This window comes from Homalodisca vitripennis, chromosome X (assembly GCF_021130785.1).
Source record: "Homalodisca vitripennis isolate AUS2020 chromosome X, UT_GWSS_2.1, whole genome shotgun sequence".
NCBI classification, from domain to species: Eukaryota; Metazoa; Arthropoda; class Insecta; order Hemiptera; family Cicadellidae; genus Homalodisca; species Homalodisca vitripennis.
The window spans coordinates 30,184,737-30,205,769 of record NC_060215.1 but is presented as its reverse complement, the minus strand read 5'-3'; the positions used below and the strand labels follow the sequence as shown (position 1 = coordinate 30,205,769).

The 21,033-nt window shown below is 33.0% G+C and overlaps 1 protein-coding gene across 2 annotated transcripts in view; it reads right to left on the bottom strand.

The window, feature by feature from the left end:
- LOC124368874 (PHD finger protein 12) overlaps window positions 1-21,033 on the bottom strand; it is an 88,233-nt gene that overhangs the window by 51,074 nt on the left and 16,126 nt on the right. Inside the window, exons 3-5 of one of the 2 annotated variants that reach the window (XM_046826346.1) lie at window positions 11,976-12,051; window positions 8,791-9,127; window positions 5,208-5,325 (exon numbers count right to left, since the gene is read on the bottom strand). In XM_046826346.1, the coding sequence (XP_046682302.1) occupies window positions 5,208-5,325; window positions 8,791-9,127; window positions 11,976-12,051 (531 nt within the window). The remainder of the gene's footprint in view (window positions 1-5,207; window positions 5,326-8,790; window positions 9,128-11,975; window positions 12,052-21,033) is intronic. The other variant, XM_046826347.1, reaches the window with a different exon arrangement.

Below are 21,033 nucleotides of genomic sequence, written 5' to 3'. Positions count from 1 at the left end.
AAATATCAAAATTAAACTCAAAAACTCAATTGTCTATTTAAAATTCGTTTAGTTGAGGCTACTGAGTGACAGCTGGCATGGTTATTAATGAACATATATTAACCCTTCGCACGCCACTAATAAATCCATTAACTTTCCTATTACGCCAAGACAAGTAAAACAAGTTCAAAACTTTAACTTCTTTAATTTCAAAGCTAATTTTTTATTATAACTAAATAATAAAAGGTAAAAGCAAAAAAGTGTAAACAGGGCAGTTTACTTAAATTGGCATATTTATTGATAAAAATAAAAAAGAACTATTTACAAAACTGTTTATTTAAATACATTTTAATTTCATTGCAAAATGTAACTAAACTTTTCAGTTTAATTACACTTTACTTTAAAAAAAGATACATATTTAAAACTAATCTCAACACTACCACACAATGAAGAATAATAAAGATATGTAGAAGACGCACGCACTTGCGACAACCGAGAAAGCAGTAATACATCCCATGGATATGTTTGGTATGGCTCTGTAGGAGACACAGAACTGACAAGCAGGTGGTCAGAGTTAGACAAAGGGCGCTCGCCTCCCCCTGCCGCTGAGTAAAGGTCATTTATAATACTTCCTTGGCAACAGCGATAAGCACAGAGCGTGCACCGAGCATTTCGAAGGCTTTTTGTGAACTAAAAAACTCTCCAAGAGACATAATCTATAATATCGGATATGACTGTATTTGGCGTTTTGGTCAAAATCTACCATTCTAATATATCCATCTACGGTGTGGGAAGGGTTAAGATTTTCTTCATAAAGGAAGGATAGAGATCCTCCCTTGCAAATTAGAGAACTTTCTTTTTTCTGACTGCTGGCTGATGGTTTCTCATACTTGGGGACAAGTATGGTTTTAAGGGGTGGGGGAGGGGGGAGTGTGATGACCCTCATCACATTGTTGTAAAACCAGACCGGTAATATCTTATACAGTCCCAATCAGCCAATTTATAATTATCAGTAATATTTGTTATATTCAACATAACATTTAACCTTTGCGTTCAAAAGGCCACCAAGGTTGCAGACAGCTCGCATTAGTTTTGCCGTAGTTTGCCATCACAACTCGTATGGCCAGTACAGATGGCCGTGCTAATTTCATTGATAGCTCGGTGGCCATATTTGTTGTTTGCCTCGCCAGATCGAAATTATTTTTCAATATCCTCCGCATTATTATTATTTAAAATGTTAAAAGAAGAAATGAAAAATAATTTAAAATTTATTTGTAATGAATCTTTCTAATACAAAGATAAACATACATTTGGGAAATTGAACTATTATACGTATATTGTTAACAAAGATGTGTAAACAAAATGTTATAAAGTAGAATGGACTATTTTAAATTCTTCTCAGTCTACATTTTTATGGAATAAAACTTTATAAATACACATCATGTGTAGTCAAGAATAGTTAGCACACGTCTTCTAATAAAATGTTTTAGGTTTCTATCACTTCAGTGTATAGGCTCACACAAGTCATTTGTTTTATTTGCACTACTTTGCCTAAACATTACTTTAAAAAACAGCTGCTTGATAGGTCTCAAGCACTCACCACCCATTATAAAACAAAGAGAATATTAGAAAATAACTGCTATGTTTAGTGGCCAGTGGTGCTTGCCTTACGAGCTATGGACGTATTGAATATTGACCAGTACAGCTGGATATACGAGCTGAGATAACATTATGGCAAAAATTAATCCACGCTTCGGACAAAATGGCGGCAGCCAGTAGAGCTGGCCATACGAGCTGCAAGGACAAATTATAAATACCGCCTTTGAGTGCATACGGATAATGGTTTAATTGTAATAATGAACAATAAATATGATGCAGTCAGTCGTATTAGGTTAATCAATGCAGGAGGAGAAGATATATAATTTAAATCAAATCAAATCAAATTACTCATTATTTTCAAATATACAATAATTACAATTCCAAGCATACTATTATGAAAATACCGCCACCTGGGCCGAGGCCTGTGCGTGACGGCGAGCTCTCATTTAAAACAATTTTAATAGAACAGACTTTTGTTTTATATATCCATACAATAAGCATAATTCAGCTCACACATCCAGTCCCACAAAATAAAATAATAGTTACGACAAAAAAAAATTTTTTTTATAAATATCTAAGCAAGCGGTTGAACATGTTATATATTCTGAGACGGCAGCAAAGCAACTGAAAATAGTTATGTTAAAATGTATTTAATAACGGTAAGTGGGAGTGAGGAGAGACTCAGCGTTATCAGAGCCGACCATCCGCAGCCAGGTAGTGATCAGTCATTTGAATAGACCGGTTGGTTCGGCCCACAGGTCCCTTATCACTGGAGGAAAACCCTGTACAATGAATTCGCAACGTAGTATGCGTTTGTCAGGTTCACGGTCATCTCGATGACAGGGGCCCACACGCCACCCCCCACAGCGGCCCTGGTAGGTAGCTGTGACTAGTTAGACAGAGTACTGCCTCCCTATGCCTATAGGTGTAGACCATCACATTCTTTATATATAACTGACAGATCGTGAGAATATCTGATTCTATGAACAACTGATTTGATGAAAGACGTTTAGGTTTATTTAGAGCTGCCTTGAGTGTTGATTTCTGAATAACATTTAATGGATCAATGATGGTTTTGAACGCCCCTTCCCGGGGCAATATAGCATATGAATTGTAGGTCCAGGTCTGTCACCAGTAAGCCAGAAAACTTCCCGTACGTAGAGCAGATGCGCAGTTAAGTCGCAGTAAACACAGAAAAGTGCCGAATCTGCTGAGGTAGCATCGGAGATGACACGACTCTGTGGGGAATTGCACCAAGAGCAGGAGGTGAAGTCCATTGTTCGTAGCAGTCGTGCAGGGGTTAAGCTCATGTGATATCACTCCCTCTCCCGTTCTGAATTCGTAATGAATTATAAAGTAAATTTCAAATTGTTTATTAAATAAAGTGTATTGTTTTATTCGGTAAGCCAAGAGAGAGTTTTATTTATTATTAATACCTAAATAATAGCCTGGGCTAGGATTCGTAATCGTTACTGCCGAACGAACCCATGAATATTCTAAATAAATTAAGTGTGGTTGATGCTACAGAGTGTTACTGCCTTTCACATCTATTGCAACTTAATGAAACCACTAAGGATGCCAAAGGAAAAAACAGTTCTGGTGATGCAATACCAGGTTGTATCTTAACTCGTGTTTAAGAGGCATTATCGAAAAGCTTTCCAATAAAAAGTCATCACTACATTGGTAAAGGCAAGACCTACTATTCAGCCAATCTCAACATCAAAATATTGTATAAAATATTCATGGAGGAGGAAAGAGACTTTCTGATGTCAACCTTAGGTGACAAAATATTCTCTTCAAAATTTTTCTGACAGTACTTTAACCCTTTGAGTGCCGCAGTGTTTTGCTATATGGTATGCATAAAATGCCGAGCGAAAATGCCTGATTCTGCAAGGGTCTGGTTAAAAATTCATAACAAATTTATTTATTGGTAAAATGTCTTGGGTTTTTGTTTTTTTTTTTCAGATAAATATATTTTCTTTATACATTTAATACATTGATCACTTATTTAACGTTTTTATACAAATAAAAAAAATCATTAACAAAAACTTTATGTGCAAAAACATTTAGTTTTTTATTTTGACACAACTTAGTGTTATTGAAATATTTTATTTTTTCACTTTTAGTTATTCTATCTTATATTCCATTTAATTCTTTAGAAAAATACATATAAACATATTTTTTATACTTATAAATAAAGTTTGGAAAATAAATATGAAAATAGTAACCACTACAAAACTATAAATTTTCTAACCTAACCTAACACTCTGTGTATTGTCTACACTGCTAATGCTTAAATCTAATGCCTGCAATACTAGGACTTCGTTATCAGCAATGTTTTTACGACCCATTGTTTATAAATATCACTGAGCAAACACAAAAACCATAAAAACTATACAAACGTATTTATTAAATTACTAGCTGCTAACGATCGCCGTAACTCGCGGCCAAGTCATTGTTCTATTTACACACAGACTAGAACAACATACACAAACGAAATAATTTGAAGATAATAACACTACAAACCCATTTACATTTAAAAACTTTCAATATCATTTTGTGAAATAAACAGGAGCGTAAACAAAACACGTGACGGCTCGTCCGCGTAGCGGTCGATTCTAAACTCAACTGACGCGCTCACTTTACAACCGCTGTAAAAATCAGAATCTAACCAGAATGCAACAAAACCTATATCAAAAGTTACGTTGAAGCCTTTGGAATGCGTATGTATAGTCATTGAGCCAATTTAGATAAATGCTATATAAAATATAAGCGTTACTGCAGAAGTCGCTAACAGCGATTCTGGCATTTCTTGCATATAATGCGGGATCGCTGACAGCGATGCTCCGGCACTCAAAGGGTTAAAGAAAATTATTCTATTGGTTTTGACCAAGCTGCTAAAGACGCCTGTGTAAAGTGCGAAGAACTGAATTAAAAAATGTAAAACTCCTTTCTCAATGACAGAGCAAAGAGAATGACTGTTGCGGAACTGCTTATGCACAAACATAAAGAAAAAAGGTTTTTGTATCCCTTAAAGAAATCACTGCTGAATGCATAAAAAAAGGCTAAAGAAAAGGTTTCAATCTGTATTGACTATATGTCTAATGAGTCTCTGCCTTGTATTACTGTTTAGGATATCTATCTTAGGCAACTCACCATAAGTGTATTTGGAATCGCCAGCCTTGGTACCCGGTAAATGACAGTTTTTGTTTATCATGAAGTTGAGGGAGGTAAGGGAGCAAATTAAGTATATACAATGTTGCATTGCTACATTAAAAATTAGCAATAATATCAAAACCTTATACCTTTTTGTTGATAACTGTTTAAGCCAAAATAAAAATAATACTTTGGTGAGTATGATGATGAAACTCTGTGAACGTTTCAATGAGATAAAAATGCTTGTTTCCATTAGGGGGCATTCTTTGAACCCCAATGATAAGCGCAATTTGTGACAATAAGTGCCTCAATTTGAATAGATATTATGTTGAAAATCTACGAATGTAGCTCTCAAATGTATATAACAGTGTTTTTCTTTCACTTATGTCACATTCTGAACAGCCCTTATATAATTTTAGAATAATCCATTACTGGCCATACTGTACTTTATAGAAACAAAGTTCAACACTGACCTTCCACATGTAAAACACAACTTCGCTGGAAGTGGAACAAGCCCTTGGTGATCAAGCTCGTGTGGCTTCTTCTTTGACGAAGAGGTTCTACGAACTCCAAGTTTTCCTGGTGCCTGAACTGTACAACATATTATATTATTAATATTTTAAAAAGTAAAATAAGTAATTATTAGAATAGATCTGCTATTGATTTTAATTGTGAAGTCGATTTGTGTTTTGGTTATCATTCTTGGTTATAATTCTACAACTTATTGATTTAAAATTGAAATGAAAAAACCGTATTTAATTTATTTCCGATATTCTTAGGGACAGCAGTGATAATTATTGAACTACAACGATTTTAGTTGGTGGCCTGAAACAGTTCATATACACAATGGCTTATTTTTTAATTCAAATTTTTTTTGAAAGTTGTAACCACAATAATAAAAACTCTTTATGATCAAGGGTTATATGTTGTGTATAACAAATACTCGATACTGAGTGCAAACTAAGGAACTGTAAACATTTGTGAATCGAAGTCAGAATGAACAAATCATTCTTGGTTTTTATGAATGGTCTCAAACTCACATCCAAAGATATTTTATTTTTAATCTAAATTTGTTTTAAACCAAATTATCACAATACAATTTCTGTAATTCTTAGAGTAATTGTGAATAACTTCTTAAAATTGACAGCTGTTTTCAAATTTACACTGATGTGCAAATCAACCAGAGCAAAACTAATTACAGTTCAAAACAAAAACGCATATATTTATTACACAAATGTTCACATAGTACATAAATTTAGTGACCTCTTTTTCTTGTAATTTTATTTCAAGAAGTTTTAATTTAGAATCAACTAATACATTGGCCATATCTTGTACTTAAGGATCATAAAACTAAATCTGAATTAATGCAGAAATCATATTTCCTTTGGTTATAGAACCCATATGTATTTATTAACCTTTTCTTGCAAAGATTTTCCATGGGATTGATATCAGGTGCGTTTCCAGACCACTCCAAGTATAAAATACTGTGTTCACCCATGGATATGTATTATATGCCTTGGATGCATGGCAGGGTGCAATATCGATGAAAAACAGGATATTTCACTTAAGACAGTATCCATATTCCTAAGTTAAGGAAGGACTCTGTTTTGTAAAATGTGGATATATTTTTCACTGTTCATCATTCCGGATATTAGTGACAAAGTTCCTAGACCTTAATATGAATAACTACCCCAAAACACTTTTTTATTGGGTGTTTTACTGTTTGTTGCAAATATTCCGGTAACAAAGGTTCATTATCTGACATCTGTGTTACTTAACGTTTACAATTACTTTCATCGGAAAATACAACTTTTATAACATTCTCAAACTTCCAAAATTTATACTTTTTGGCCAGAGCCAACCATTTTTTTATCATAGCGGCTGTTGACAATTGTTTTATCTTTGGTCTTCTGAGCTTTCTGTTAACACCCAAAGAACGATTTTTAATTGTAGAGTTATGGATATGACCTCCAGCTACTTCTAAATCTTTTTTTAGTTCAAAACCTTTCAGGGTGAAGTTTACTGTTTCTTAACAAAATAGCATTATTTTTAGTAGTAGCCTTTCTTTTTCTTCCACATAAACTTTTCATTTTAACGTGAACTGAATGAATTACATTTTTAAATTTAATAACATTACTTACAGTTCCTAGACTGTAAATACATTGATACATTGGTCAGATATTTGTCTTTGAGTCAGAGAAGTATGATCATTCAAAGTTATAATCTTGTTTATTTCCTAGACATTACATCCATTTCGAATAATGAATGTACAACTCAAGCACTCACCAAAACATCCAGTGCGTTTCTTTAATCAATGCTAGAACAATAATATCGCTAAACAATTGTAAATGCAAAAACACAACATCCCAAGAATAGCAAATGATGTATAACAATGAATCACAATCAAAAAATAAATAAAACTATATCAAAAGATTGGCCAACATTAAAAAACAAATTCACCTCATTGTTAAGATTAATTTGCACATGACTACAGAGTAAGCAATTTTAGAGAGGTCAACACTAACTAAACAAGTAAACAGATATAAAAGAGAATCAAAGTACCCGAAATAACATATGAACGGAACAAATGAGATGTCCCACCGGCAAACAGATAGATGGTTGAACTTCCACTTGACCCTAAAATTAATAGAGTTCTTACTTGGACTTAGAGGAAACTATATACCAATTTTCAAGTCTCTATGACTTTCATATCAAGTATTATCGCACAGGTGGACAGAAAGAGGGAAGGACTGCCCTTTAACCGTTTGATCCCACAATTAATAGGACTCTTTCTTGGACCAAGGTGAACTTATGTACAATATTTCAAATATCTATAACCCTTCTATTACAAGTTATCCCATAGACAGATAAATTTTTTTTTTAATAAAAAAAAAAAAAAAATTATTTTTGGTTTGTAAATAGCAAAATTATTACGTTTTTATATATAGATTTGTATATATTTATGTACAGGGATATGTTTATGTATGTATGTAGAAAGATTTTCCAATATTTAAAAGGAAACTTTTTTGTTCTTTGTTTTGGTGACTTATATCTTTAAAGGTGTATTTTATTTAGTTAAAGCTACACAGAAGATGGCAGTTAAAGTGATGGACTGGACTCTGTTTGTTTATTTATATATTATATTTTTAGTTGCGCTGCCACATAACTGGAAATCGTGGCAGTGTAATTCCGAGGTTTTGTAATGTTATTTAATTGTTTAGTTATTATGGAATAAATCATTATTCTTATTCTCATTATTCTCATAAACAGACAGACACAAGGACTGCTATATGACATTTCCCATCATTAATTGATACAAAACATCAGCAACACTATGGTTCGAGATCTGTAGCCTGATTTCTCCATTATTTGAAATCCTGTTTCCTTCACAATCCTTCCATCATCAAAAACAAATTTCAAACAAAGGATTGAATTAGTTATTGAGAATTCAGGATAAAAATATTCAAATACTTTGTATACTTTCGAACAGTTCCAGCTAGTAGTCAGGCTACACCAGGGGAACAAAATAAGTCAAATGATTAATGAACACTTATTCAAATATCTCTTAAACTATTCAAATAGATATTCAAACTATAAAATGTATATCTTGTCAGTACTTGGAGTTATGTGCTCTACCGTGTTACACATATCCCATGAGGAGGCAGTTGAATTAGAAACCTTAGTCTGAAGAGATGTTTGATTTTGTTTATGACAGCGAAAAGTGCATGCAGGAATACATCTATGACTTCCACGTCACTGATTAACAAATTTTCCTGGAAGTGGTGGTGGAACAGAAACTCAAAGTAAGGTAAAGACAAAACTACAGGAACCACAGGCTCAATGTTGAAAATTCTGCCACTTTTTTTTAACTTCACATGCTGAAGTATCATAGTTTGGCCTTTAGCAGCAATAGCTGTACAGATTTCCAATAGAGTACTCCAAAGATTGACAGACCCATTGTTGTATCAAAAATTCTTTTTAGGAGACCTTATTCACACAAAACTGATGATAAAGAGTAAATGTAATAATTTTTTATAATAACAAACATGTGCTTACCTTTGTCATCACCTGGTAACAAAACTTTCAACTTATACTCCATTGGAGGATCAAAAGTCACTGGATTCATTAATTCTCCAGTTTGGATTAATTGGTCGAAGACTTCTTTAATTTTATGAGAAGGTTTTCTGTTATTATTAGTCATCAGTTTCCGGGCGGCTCTGCCTTTAGCTCTTCTGTCTCTTTCATTTGTCAGTCCACTGCTAGTGCTCGGTAGGTCTAAGTCAAAATCCATATAATCATCATCGTCTCTTCCATCTTCGTTAGGTTTATCTACTACTAGCGATTCTGTACTGGTGTCTTTTACTTCTTCTTTGATCTTATCCTCAAGTAACTGCTGAAAATAAAATAATTTTTAGTATTAACAAACAATATAGAGCAAATTGATAACAAACATTTACAAATACAGATGGTATTATTTTATAAATTTAAGATTCATTATCACTCAGTAACTCAACTCAGGTTTTTAACTCATTTCATATTTTCCTGAATAAAGTTCATAGCAACTTAGAGCAAATCTGAACTATATTTTGAATATAAATTCCGCTGTTAATTATAAGGTCGTAAGTATGGACTTCCTATTTCATATGTTGAATCTTTCATTAATAAAGTAAAGAAATTTACTTTTTCTAAAATATAAAAATTTGAATTTTTCACAGGTTTTACCATTCATTTGATACTTGAAAATTTAACATAAAAACTAGTTTGAGTGTGCCTTTTATTGGTTGAACAAAGAACCTAGTTTGTATTTTTATTGGTGAATTCTATTAACATTTGAGTAGTGTCATGTATTGTCAACGATGCTACCATTTCATGAAAAAAAAAGACTTAACCCTCGAGCTGGCAGTTGAAATGTCCTCAAGTGGCAGGCCATTTTGAGGTGTTTTGAAGTAGTATCGGTTTTTAATTTTTTTAAATATAATTTGATTATAAACCTATATGTGTTATATATCATTTTTTTCACAAGGAAATTTACTTTTTAGTAATGCAAATGAAAACCCCAAAATAAAACAAATTTATCACTCTTTTACTAAGTTTTTTTTTAATCAAAAAAAATTTATGTAAAAGTAGTGGGGGTGCACCTATAAAAGACATATTGTGTGAAAAAAAATATTTCCAAAATACCCAAAATGTTGAAAATTGTATATAGTTTTAGAAAATGTATAGTTTACTACATTTTTTTTTATTAAAACAATTATGAAATACTCTAAACTGAAGAAAGTACAAAACGGCTAAATTCGTTGCTATGGCTACGACTGTGTTATAAAATTCATCAAAACCTTATTTATTACTCGAAAAAATTCATAAAATACTCTAAAGTATAGAACAAAACATGCTCTACAAAATAAAAATATTAAATATAAAAATAAATAAATAAGCTTTATATCATGATCATCGCATATGAAAATGATCCTAAAGCTAACTAAAATGATTACAACACTGCACATAGCCTAGATTACAATGGCTCACTAATATCTTTTTTTCACATATATTTATTTCTTCATAACACCATAAAACACAATCTACGAGAATTTATACGCATAAATAAACACACTTATTACATAAAAACACTTATTTCATGTAATAAACTTACGTTTTAGATGGACAAGAATAACGCGACCGGGTACCAATACAACAACAACGGCCGACTGTTTTCAACATACATACAACAACAAACAACTCGTTTTTCAATACGTCATAGTTATATCATGGCTGCTAACAAAACAAAACAAAATACATAGATCAAATCAGTAACTATTTCTGATTCCAGTGGTATATGAATCACGGCAGTTTAGTTTGTGTATTGATTATAACAAATGTCAAACGGGCACATGTCAAATCGACTGATTTTCAGGCGACTGCCACTATAGAAACATTAATTTCGACTGATAATCAGGCGATTGCCAGTTGTAGAGTTAATCATTACACTAGACTGAATGGTATTAACTTTTATTGGTTTAGTTCAGAATGTAAAAGAATTTTATTAGGTGGCTGGTGAGCTGTTTGGTTTATATCACAAAGTTAAACTATAGATGTAAAGTTAACGTGATTTTGTGAAGTTTACTTATTTATATCATTTTGTGTTCAATTTTTCTTGACATGCTTGGCTCCTATGTGTTAGTGTTTTATATTTACGTTAGTTTTGACAAATTTTGTTAATATTCTTTTACTTTTACTGTGTTATAATTTTGTAAGAACAAATGTTATACCCAAATTTTTCTGTTTTATATCTAACTTGTAGCATATGAAGTAAATATCAACACACACACAAGCGTGCACACGCTTGTGTGTATGTGTGTTAAATCAAATTATATATTTTATAAAGCTTAAAAATACATTCATACACATTTAGCACCAAGTATTATTTTGTATCCTGCCTATTTATATTTCGTACCTAACTTAAAAATAAACTTTGTATGGTGATTTAAAAAAACACATACTTTCCATTATTTCAAAAAGTAAATATTTCAATGTAAATTTATACATTTTATTTTTTTATAAATATATTTATCTTTTCCATATTTATGTGTTTTAATTTATTATTACACAATGCAAAGAATACTATACGTGATTGAAATAAGTTTTATTCATCAATAATTCACTGAAATCAATCACTTACACAAACACAAGGAAACAGACATTGTGCAATAAATACAATGACCTCCAACATGTGTTGTGGTCCCCTGCTGAGACAAGATCCATATAAGAAAATAAAAATAGACCGCATTTCATATGAGTAATAATCCTTTAAAAGCTACTTAAAGTGAAAGGATATAAATGTTCTGTTATTCACCTATAGGTAAAAAAGGGAATATATTAAAATGTTACACCTTGAAAATTATAAAACAAATTAAAAACATAATTTGTTTTCTATAACAGAAGAGAGGATTGTGATTTAACTTTATCATCTCGTGGTAATGAACATTTATTTCAGTACATAATCCAATTGAGAATTAAAAGTCACAGGATTCAATGAGATTATAATCTACTTTGCACACAACCGAACAGTATAGCAGCATATAATGATGATGCTTATGGAGATATTTTGTGTTTTGTGAATAAACTAACAATGTTCTATAGGGGGTTGGGTATTTGACACCTTCTGTCTGGTTCTCAGTCAATGGTGGAGCTATAAAATATTATATTAACAGCTTAAGTAAACTTAAAAGGGCGTATAAACTTACTCTATTCTCTTTGACTCTGCAACTATGACAAATCCATTCTCCCAATGGTATATCATTCTCGTCGAGGGGAGGGTTGCTGTAACAGACACAATGGCAACATGTTATAACCAATCAAACCAGTGATAAATTATTAAAATAAGATTCTAAACATGATTTTAAATATAAAAACCAAAGCCATTCTTTTTAATGTTGTAGATGAAACAGAAAACTATTATTGTATGTGACCAGAGGTAAACATTGCTATTTGGAAACACATTTTAAGTATAAAATAAAACTTTCAAATATCTAAGACAATCACTGAATTGCTTTTGTTTCAAATAAATAAATCACTAATAAGTAAACTTCAGATGTTCTGTCATACCAGCAACAATAATAAAGAAAGGCTTTTTTACATGTGGGAATATATTTGTGCACTGAGTGTGGGGTTCACTCCGTTCAACAACACTCACCTACACACAGTCAAGATGTAAATTTGGATCCTGAGGAATTCAACCAGTATTTCATAAACTCAATTAAAGAGCTTAGTGAAGGAATTCCCCCCAGCCACCATAGTCCTGATTACTTTCTGGGAGAACGAATGATTGATCAAAATTCATTTGTTTGGCTAACAGTTACAGCCGAGGATGTTATAAAGGCTGTGTCAAAATTCTCAAATTCAAAAGCTATGGACTATTATTGGTTGTCGAATTTCATTATTAAAAGTACTATTGAATTTATAAGTGAACCCCTAGCGGTAATTTTAAATAACTGCATGAATGAGGGTTTTTTTTTCACCTTTACTAAAGGTGTCAAAAGTTACTCCAGTGTTTAAGAAAGGTGACAAAAATTGTGTACATAACTATCGTCCAATCTCAATTGTCCCTATATTTTCTAAAATTTTTTAATCAATTATGTACAACCAGCTGAATGGCTATTTTGAGTTTCATAATTTTTAATTTCAAATAGTCAATATGGCTTCCGCCAGGGAAGATCTACAACTTCGGCTGTATTAAACATAATTGATCATACCCTGGAGGCTTTTGAAAAAAAAAGGATTCCTCTTCATTAAGTTTTTATGTGACCTCAGTAAAAGCATTTGACAGTGTCCTTGTTGATGTTCCTTCTTGATAAGCTTGCATTTTACGGTGTTAGTGATTGTGCTTTAAGACTTATTAAGTCATATCTTTCCAATAGATTGCAATATGTATGTGTCAGGAATAAATGCTCTCAAATGAAAACCGTGGAAACTGGTGGTTCCACAGGGTTCTATTCTTGGGCCTTTTTTCTTTATTGTTTATATTAATGATCTTCCTAAAAACCTCAATACTCATTCAGTGGATTTACGCTGATGATACCACTTTACTTTCTAGTCATCATAATTTAGACTGTTTGGCACAAATTACCCAACAATCTGAGAAAAGGGCTTATGAATGGTTTGCAGCAAATAAGCTAGCATGCAATTTGGATAAAACACAGTGTATTACTTTAAAGGGGAGGGCGGTACCCCAGAAAAATATTTTTTTCACATTTTTTTTTTTATTTTTTTTAAAATGTTAAGCGGCTTTTTTCTGCACACAATGATATATAATACATGTATATTTGAAAATTGTAAACCTACAGAAAAAAAGTTTTAAAATATGCTTAACATCATGTTTCAGGAAGAAATTTGTGACAGCGCTTGCGTTTATTCACACATGTACTATTATACATATGAACCTTTTATTTTTGTGTGCTATAATTTGCTTTTGTTGTGTTGGCAGGCCTGAACTAACTTCTATTTCATCAGCTTTGAGTTCTGCTTCTGACTTTATACTGTTTGTTTATTGTTTTTGCTTAGTGTTTTGGTGCTTTGTGAAGTGATATAGTGAGTGTTAGTTAGTAATTTTATATTTATTATTGCTAACAAGATTGTTTATGTATAAATATGGCCTCGTGTTAAAAGTAGTTATGCTAAACCCCGTAAAGGAGTTGGTGGTAGGAAAAGAAAACCAGCCAGTCCTAACCCTAATGAGATGTCAAAAGAATGAGTCTACCCCTAGGCCTGAAATGTCAACACAATCTCAGTCAAGCTCTTCAAAGAAAATAAAACATAGATAAGTATGAGATGTTTAATTGTGATGAAAACTATGACAATGAAATTTATTAACATGCAAATTTTATCAGATCAACTTTTTAGTTCATCACTTTGTAAAAAATTGCAAGAAAAGTGGTTTACAAGTGCGTGCTGCTCAACATTTTGGCCTGGCTTTTGAGATGGAGATTTATTGTTGCCATTGTAAATATGTACATAAATTTAATAGTTCTAGGAATATTAATTTAGAAAAAAAGACTCTATTTGATGTAAATATTAGACTAGTGTATGGACTGAGGTCTATCGGGAAAGGTATGGCTGCAGGCAAAATGTTATGTGGCGTAATGAATCTTCCGCAACCTCCAACAAAACCGTTTCGATATAATAAAATTTATAAAAGACATGGCTAAACAGGTAATGGATGAATCCATGAAAACTGCTGTGGATGAGGCTGTTGAGGAAAATAAAACCTTAGTAAGAACGAAACGCGACTTAAAAGTAGGTATTGATGGCACTTGGCAACGGCGTGGCTTTTAGCTCTCTAAACGGAATTGTTACTTGTACAAGTGTTGACACAGGAAAAGTTATGGACATAGAAGTGTTATCTAAATTTTTGTAATTGTTTGGACAAACAAACAACATGAGGCTATTTGTTTCGGCAAATTATCAAGGCTCGAGCGGAGGTATGGAGTCAGCTGGAGCCTTAGCTATTTTTCACCGATCAGTAAATAAGTATAATGTTAGGTACTTAGAGTATTTAGGTGATGGAGATACAAATAGTTTCAAAACTATTGCAGACAGTAAACCTTATGGTGAAGTGGAAATACAGAAACTGGAGTGTATAGGCCATATTCAAAAGAGAATGGGGTCTAGGCTAAGGAAACTAAAAAGAGACTCAAAAGGCGTAACACTTTCTGATGGCGGCAAACTAGGTGGAAAGAATAGACTAACAGATGGCATAATTGATCAATTGCAAACCTATTATGGAAATGCTATTTAGGAAAAAATACTGATAACCTACAGAACATGAAGGCAGCGGTTTGGGCCATATATTTCATAAACTTTCGACGGACGACAATCCTCAGCATGGCCTTTGCCCGTCAGGAGAAAATACATGGTGTAAATACAACAAGGCAAAGCACACTAAAAGAGCCATATTCTCATAAAGAACAGCATTCCTTCAGCTATAATGTTAGCCTTGAAACCAATCTTTCAGGCTTTAGCAAATCCTGACCTTCTTCGAAAATGTTTACACGGTAAGACGCAGAATGTCAATGAAAGCATCAATAATGTCATCTGGTCTAGAGTGCCAAAAAAAGATTTTGTGACATTGAACACACTTGAGTTTGGTGCTTATGATGCTATTTCTACTTTTAATGATGGCAACATAGCAAAATGCAAAATGCTTAGAGCAGTAGGCATTGAACCTTGCAAGAGGACAATTGACGCAATGAAAAGTTTTGACTACGAGCGAGTGCGACGAGCAAATTGTGCGATAAGTGACTTTCAAAGACAAGCAAGGAGACAAACCAGAATTTAAAAAGAAGGATTGAGGAGGATTTTGAAGAGGAGCCTGCATATGATCCAGGAATGCACTAATGCTACGGTAAATAAATTGCATGTTTTTTTTCTATAATTTTGTTATTGTTTACTCTATTTGTGGCTGGGTATAAGTTCTATTTCATAATTTTCTCTGTTATTTCTCTTATAAATGTATTCTAAACTCAAAAATGTTTGAAATAATATAGCCTAATTAATTTTTTTTGTATTATCTTTCACTCCGTTATGACTATAGGCCTAACCCGCATCGCGTTACTTTTGATATACAAATTTTTCCAATATAGATAATTCTAAATATTAAAAGCATATATAGCCTATTCTATTAATATAAAGATCACATTTAATTATAAAAACCAATTACATATCATATATAGGTAAAAATATTATATAACATAGCTAAATAGGTCATTATATTCGTTTTTTTTTGCGATTTTCCCGCAAATTTACTTTTTTACAGTTTTTGCACACAAAGGTACAACGTTTCTCAGAAACTACTTGGACAATCAACTTGAAACTTTTACACACATTTATATAGGTATTTTGGCACCTACTGAGTTTTTTTGAGATGCCTCCTATTATAATTAGGTACCTAAAAAAAATATTCTAAATTCCAAGTTTGATATTTCAATATGGGTTTGAAAAAAAAATCATAAAAAGTTTATTTTTTAAGATACAAGCACCAAAAAAACTCAGTAGTTGCTTAAATACCTATATATGTGTATAAAAAAATTTAGGTTGATTGGTCCATTAGTTTCTGATATAATGGGTACCTATGTTAACATTACAAAGATAGGGGTACCACCGCCTCCCCTTAAGCCTCAAACAGGAAATCAATTTGGTATCGGTCAAGCTCCTAGGAATTAATGTAGACACAAAATTAAACTGGTCAACTCATATAGATACTGTCTGTAACAAAATCTCTAGAGTAAATTACTTACTTTGGAAACTCAAAAGTTTTTGTTAGTCCAGAGTATTTAAGATTGGCATATTTTTGGGCTTTTTCAGTCGCACATATTGTATGGTCTACTTGTATGGGGTCATTCTTCACATGTCATTGACATTCTTGTGCTACAGAAAAAGGCTGTTCGTAATATTGGAGGAGCCAACCCACTTGAACACTGCAAACCTCTTTTTGTACAATTTCAAATTCCCACAATAGTAAAATCTTTATATTTATTCAAGTTTTATTGTATACAAAATCTAATTTGAATCTTTTTCATACAAGACAGGAGATCCATCAATACAACACTAGGGGAAGGAATAAGATTGATATATTGCCTCACAGACTAGCTAAAACTAAAAGCTCGTTTAAATTAAATTTTATAAATTTTTTTAATAAGCTGTCTGATGATGCGAGACTTGTTTTCCTTTAAAATAATTAAAAAAAGTTATATGATTGGCTAGTGAAAAATCCTTTTTACAGCATTGAGGAATTCCCACGAATTGCCATATTAATGTTAGGTTTTAGTGTTTATAACTAACTATAATTACTTTTATTTATTGCTACTTTACTTAAATTTCATGTGAACTTTTTACAACACTTTTGTGTTAATGTAATTTTTAGCTCTAACAATGTATGTAATTTTAAAATGACTTGTCCTAATTTCTGTAAACAGATCAATGGAATAAATTATTCTTATTCTTATTCTTCTTATTCTTATTCAACATAAAGAATACCCACTAAACATTCTAAAGGCCACGGGGATTTAGACAGGGAACCTTTTTCAAAATTACTTCACGCCTGGCCGCATGTCTTGGGCCCTAACAGAGATGTGCTATTTTTCCTGAAGCCTAAGGGTCAGTCAGGTAACCCACTTCTCGTTTCACATAAAGGACAACGTGGGCGAATGCAGAAACAGCCTTCCACGTGTCCTCGCTTCGTAGCATTATTCCCATCACGTTTACTGCCGAGACATCACCGATAGTGGAGATAAGCGTTCTCTCATGCTCGGTGAAACGGCCACACTCGAAGAAAAAATGATGAGCATCATCGTCATACGAGCAGTACGCACACCGAGGAATCCAGACCTTCCCCGTCCGGTGAAGGTACTTCGTAAAATAACCGTGCCCTGTCAGGAACTGACACAGGTAGAAGTTAATCTCCCTGTGGCCGCGGTTCGGTTTTCTGATGAGAAGGAAGGTCCAACGACCGTCAGTATCCTCATCCCACCTTTGCTGCCCAACCTGCATGGTTTCTCTCCTTGCCTTGGCAAGGCGAAATATCATCCGCCTCTCAACGGAGAGCAGATTGAGGAGAATGACTTCGACCACAACCATGACCACCACACCCGACACCATGGGGTACATGCAGGCTACCCTAAGTGCTGCTCTCTGCTGGACTTCCAGCACACGCTTACTATACCTTTTGGTCCTCAAGGTATTAATTTAATTTGTAGTAGAGTTCTGAATCAATGTTATTGTATTATCATATACATAAACTTCACTCAGCCTAACATACTCCTCACATTACTTAACAGAAATTTTAAAGCTGCTTTCACGTGAATAATAAAAGTGCTGTAAAGAAATAGAAACGCTGATTTTGCACTGTAGGAAAAATCATTTTTGTTGTTTGTAATTAAATTGCACTAAATTGTTAGTCACATATGATAAAAAGCATATGATTGCAACACCATAGTACTTTCGTTACTTTAATTTTTTATTCCTCACAACACTTATTTAAGTAGCCGATCTTATAATTTAACAGTCAATTAATTGTCAAAATTGTAATTTTTACTGTAACTTTATGCTTTCCCTTTTGAAAAAACAAACTTATCAAATCATAAACAATATTGACAATGCACCTATAGTTGAATACAAAACATTATCTCAAATACGACAAGTCATACTGTATAAAAAACTACCTCCAGTAGTCTATAAACATTGCCTTGAATTATCAAACATTATCACTGATAAGATATGAGCAAAACATTTGATAACTTTAGTATTCCTTTCATCAAGTCATCTTCCTTTAGTCATCTGGTTTTAGCCAAATGTAATAAAAGATCGTTTATTTTTTATATCGGAATCCCAAACGGATTTCGTCACATGAAAACAAAACATATAGATTTTTAGAGAAAATCAACATTAAGAATTGAGGGTTTTGCTCTAAGTTACCAGCAGTAGAAGTATATTTTAACTGTACACTGAAGTATAATAACTGCTTTTTATTTTCACTATTTGTTAAATATACTTGTATGGGGCATTGGAAGAAGCGAAAAACAATTATACTTCTCAGTTTAAGAAATTTATTCCTTAAACTTTAAGATGGCATTCCAGCACCAAAGACATGAATGTACATTTAATTAATTTGACAATTTACAATCTGTGCAGATGAACTGGAGGATTGCATTTCTCTTAAAATTGAAGTGTACAATGATGTGTTTTCAATGTGACAATGTATGACAAATTGCCATGAAATCTTTACCAGTAAGAAATGAGTATCATTGAGTAAAAGCAATAATTTGCCTCACTTTAAATCAAACAATACAGATATAATCACACTCCAATTTAAGATTTCATGCGTTCTGGGAAAACCATATTTTTCCATCCCACTCACTCACCCGTCCCCACCTCGCTGACTCGATTCTGCTCCAATTATCGTATCTTGGCTTTACAAATGCAATATTGGCCAGTCCAAATCAAAACCTATTTATAAAGGTATATAGGCCCTTCGTTATAGGTTACTAGACTATCTTGTACCACCATTGATGAAAATTTGCTTAAAAGTTAATCTGGTAGGTATTTTGTATCTTTAAAGCAAAAGACTATTTAATAATGAACTGCATAATACCAAATTTATTTCGTAACTACGGTTACAATTTTTTTGTTTCTCATAAACAATTAAAATCAATTATAGGTCTAGTTTTAAAAAAATTAAACCAAACACGTTATTTATTATATTTTTATTTTAACGCAACATTTTTAACACAAACTAAACAAATTTTCTACTATGGATTAGGCTACACCTGCTCTTTGACTGTCTAGCAAAAGCAAGGGAGTGATACACTGTCTTTGTATAATCTAGACAAGGGTGGTGAATTTACCCCAAGAGGACCTGATCGGTTCTTTTCGGTGGTTTGTAGAACTGCTGAAACCGTAAACTGGATGACCTCATCGTACACTTCCGGAGTGTGCTAAAGGCCCTTGTGGCTTACATGTATGACAATAGGCTGTCACTTAGAAGAAGGGATTAGATTAATAAAACATTAACTTAGTAGGGCAGTTAAGATTTTAAAATTCAAGATTAATGAGAATTCTTTATTACAAATTAAATTTAAATGTATATTAAACAAAATTGATTTTTTAACTTAAAAAATTACATGAAACTAATAAAAAATGTAAAACTTTTTGAAAAAAAAAGGAAAATGAACACAAACATTTTGCGACCATAGATTTCAAAAGGCATTTTGAAATCTTTACAGTTCAAACCGAAACCTTACATAAAGTTACATGAAAGATTTCTTTCATGACTTTTTCTCGTCAAAGTCTTGTACGGTTTCAGAAAAATCTGTTTTAGGTTTAGGCTTAGTTAAAGTTAAAGGGCTATATCACTATTTCCTTATTCCTCGTAACCCTTTTAGGGTCAAAAAATGTTTCACAAATTTTAGAGTGTGCCAATTTTTATAAGTGACAAGTAAAATGGTATGGCGAGAAAGAACAGGGCTAAAATACATACTTTGAAGCGTTTTCATTAAAACCATTTTACTTAACCCTGGAACTGGCAATCAACATTATAATGCCGATCTGAAGCAGTTCATAAGTGGCAATCGACATTATAATGTCGTAAATTTGTTTTACTGTTTAGGCAACAGTGATGTCATGGTGACGTCATAAACTTGCCATAACGATCATCTTCATCTAACCAAAGCTTCTAGGGACAAAGGTAATAAATGTTACCTCCCTAGAAGGCCATATGAAGATATTGGAAAATTTCCCTGAGGCTGAAATGCTAACCAAAGTATCTGATACTATGGTTAAGAAATACTCCTTTGAAAAACCATACACGGTCTCTATCGGAAGTAGGGAGGAATGGATTAAAAGGGAGGCCTACCCAAAAAAAAGGAGTCCTGAAGTTTTACACCGATGGTTCACTCCTAGACTCAAGGGCAGGATATGGAATACATGGACCTGGAGTTGACATGGCTGTGCCCCTGGGAAGACATGCCTCAGTTTTTTCAGGCGGAGGTCATGGCAATAGATTCATGTTCTAGAAGACTCACACAGTTGGGGACTAAAGGATTATCATACCTTATACTCTCTGATAGTCAGGCTGCACTGAAGGCACTGGATACCTGTTCGATTGATTCGAAAGCGGTCTGGGAATGCAGGAAGGCCCTAGCAGAGCTAGCAACAAGTAATAGAGTAACACTCGGATGGGTGCCGGGTCATGAAGGAATTCATGGAAACGAAAAAGCGGACATCCTCGCCAAAAAGGGAGCGGAATCCATA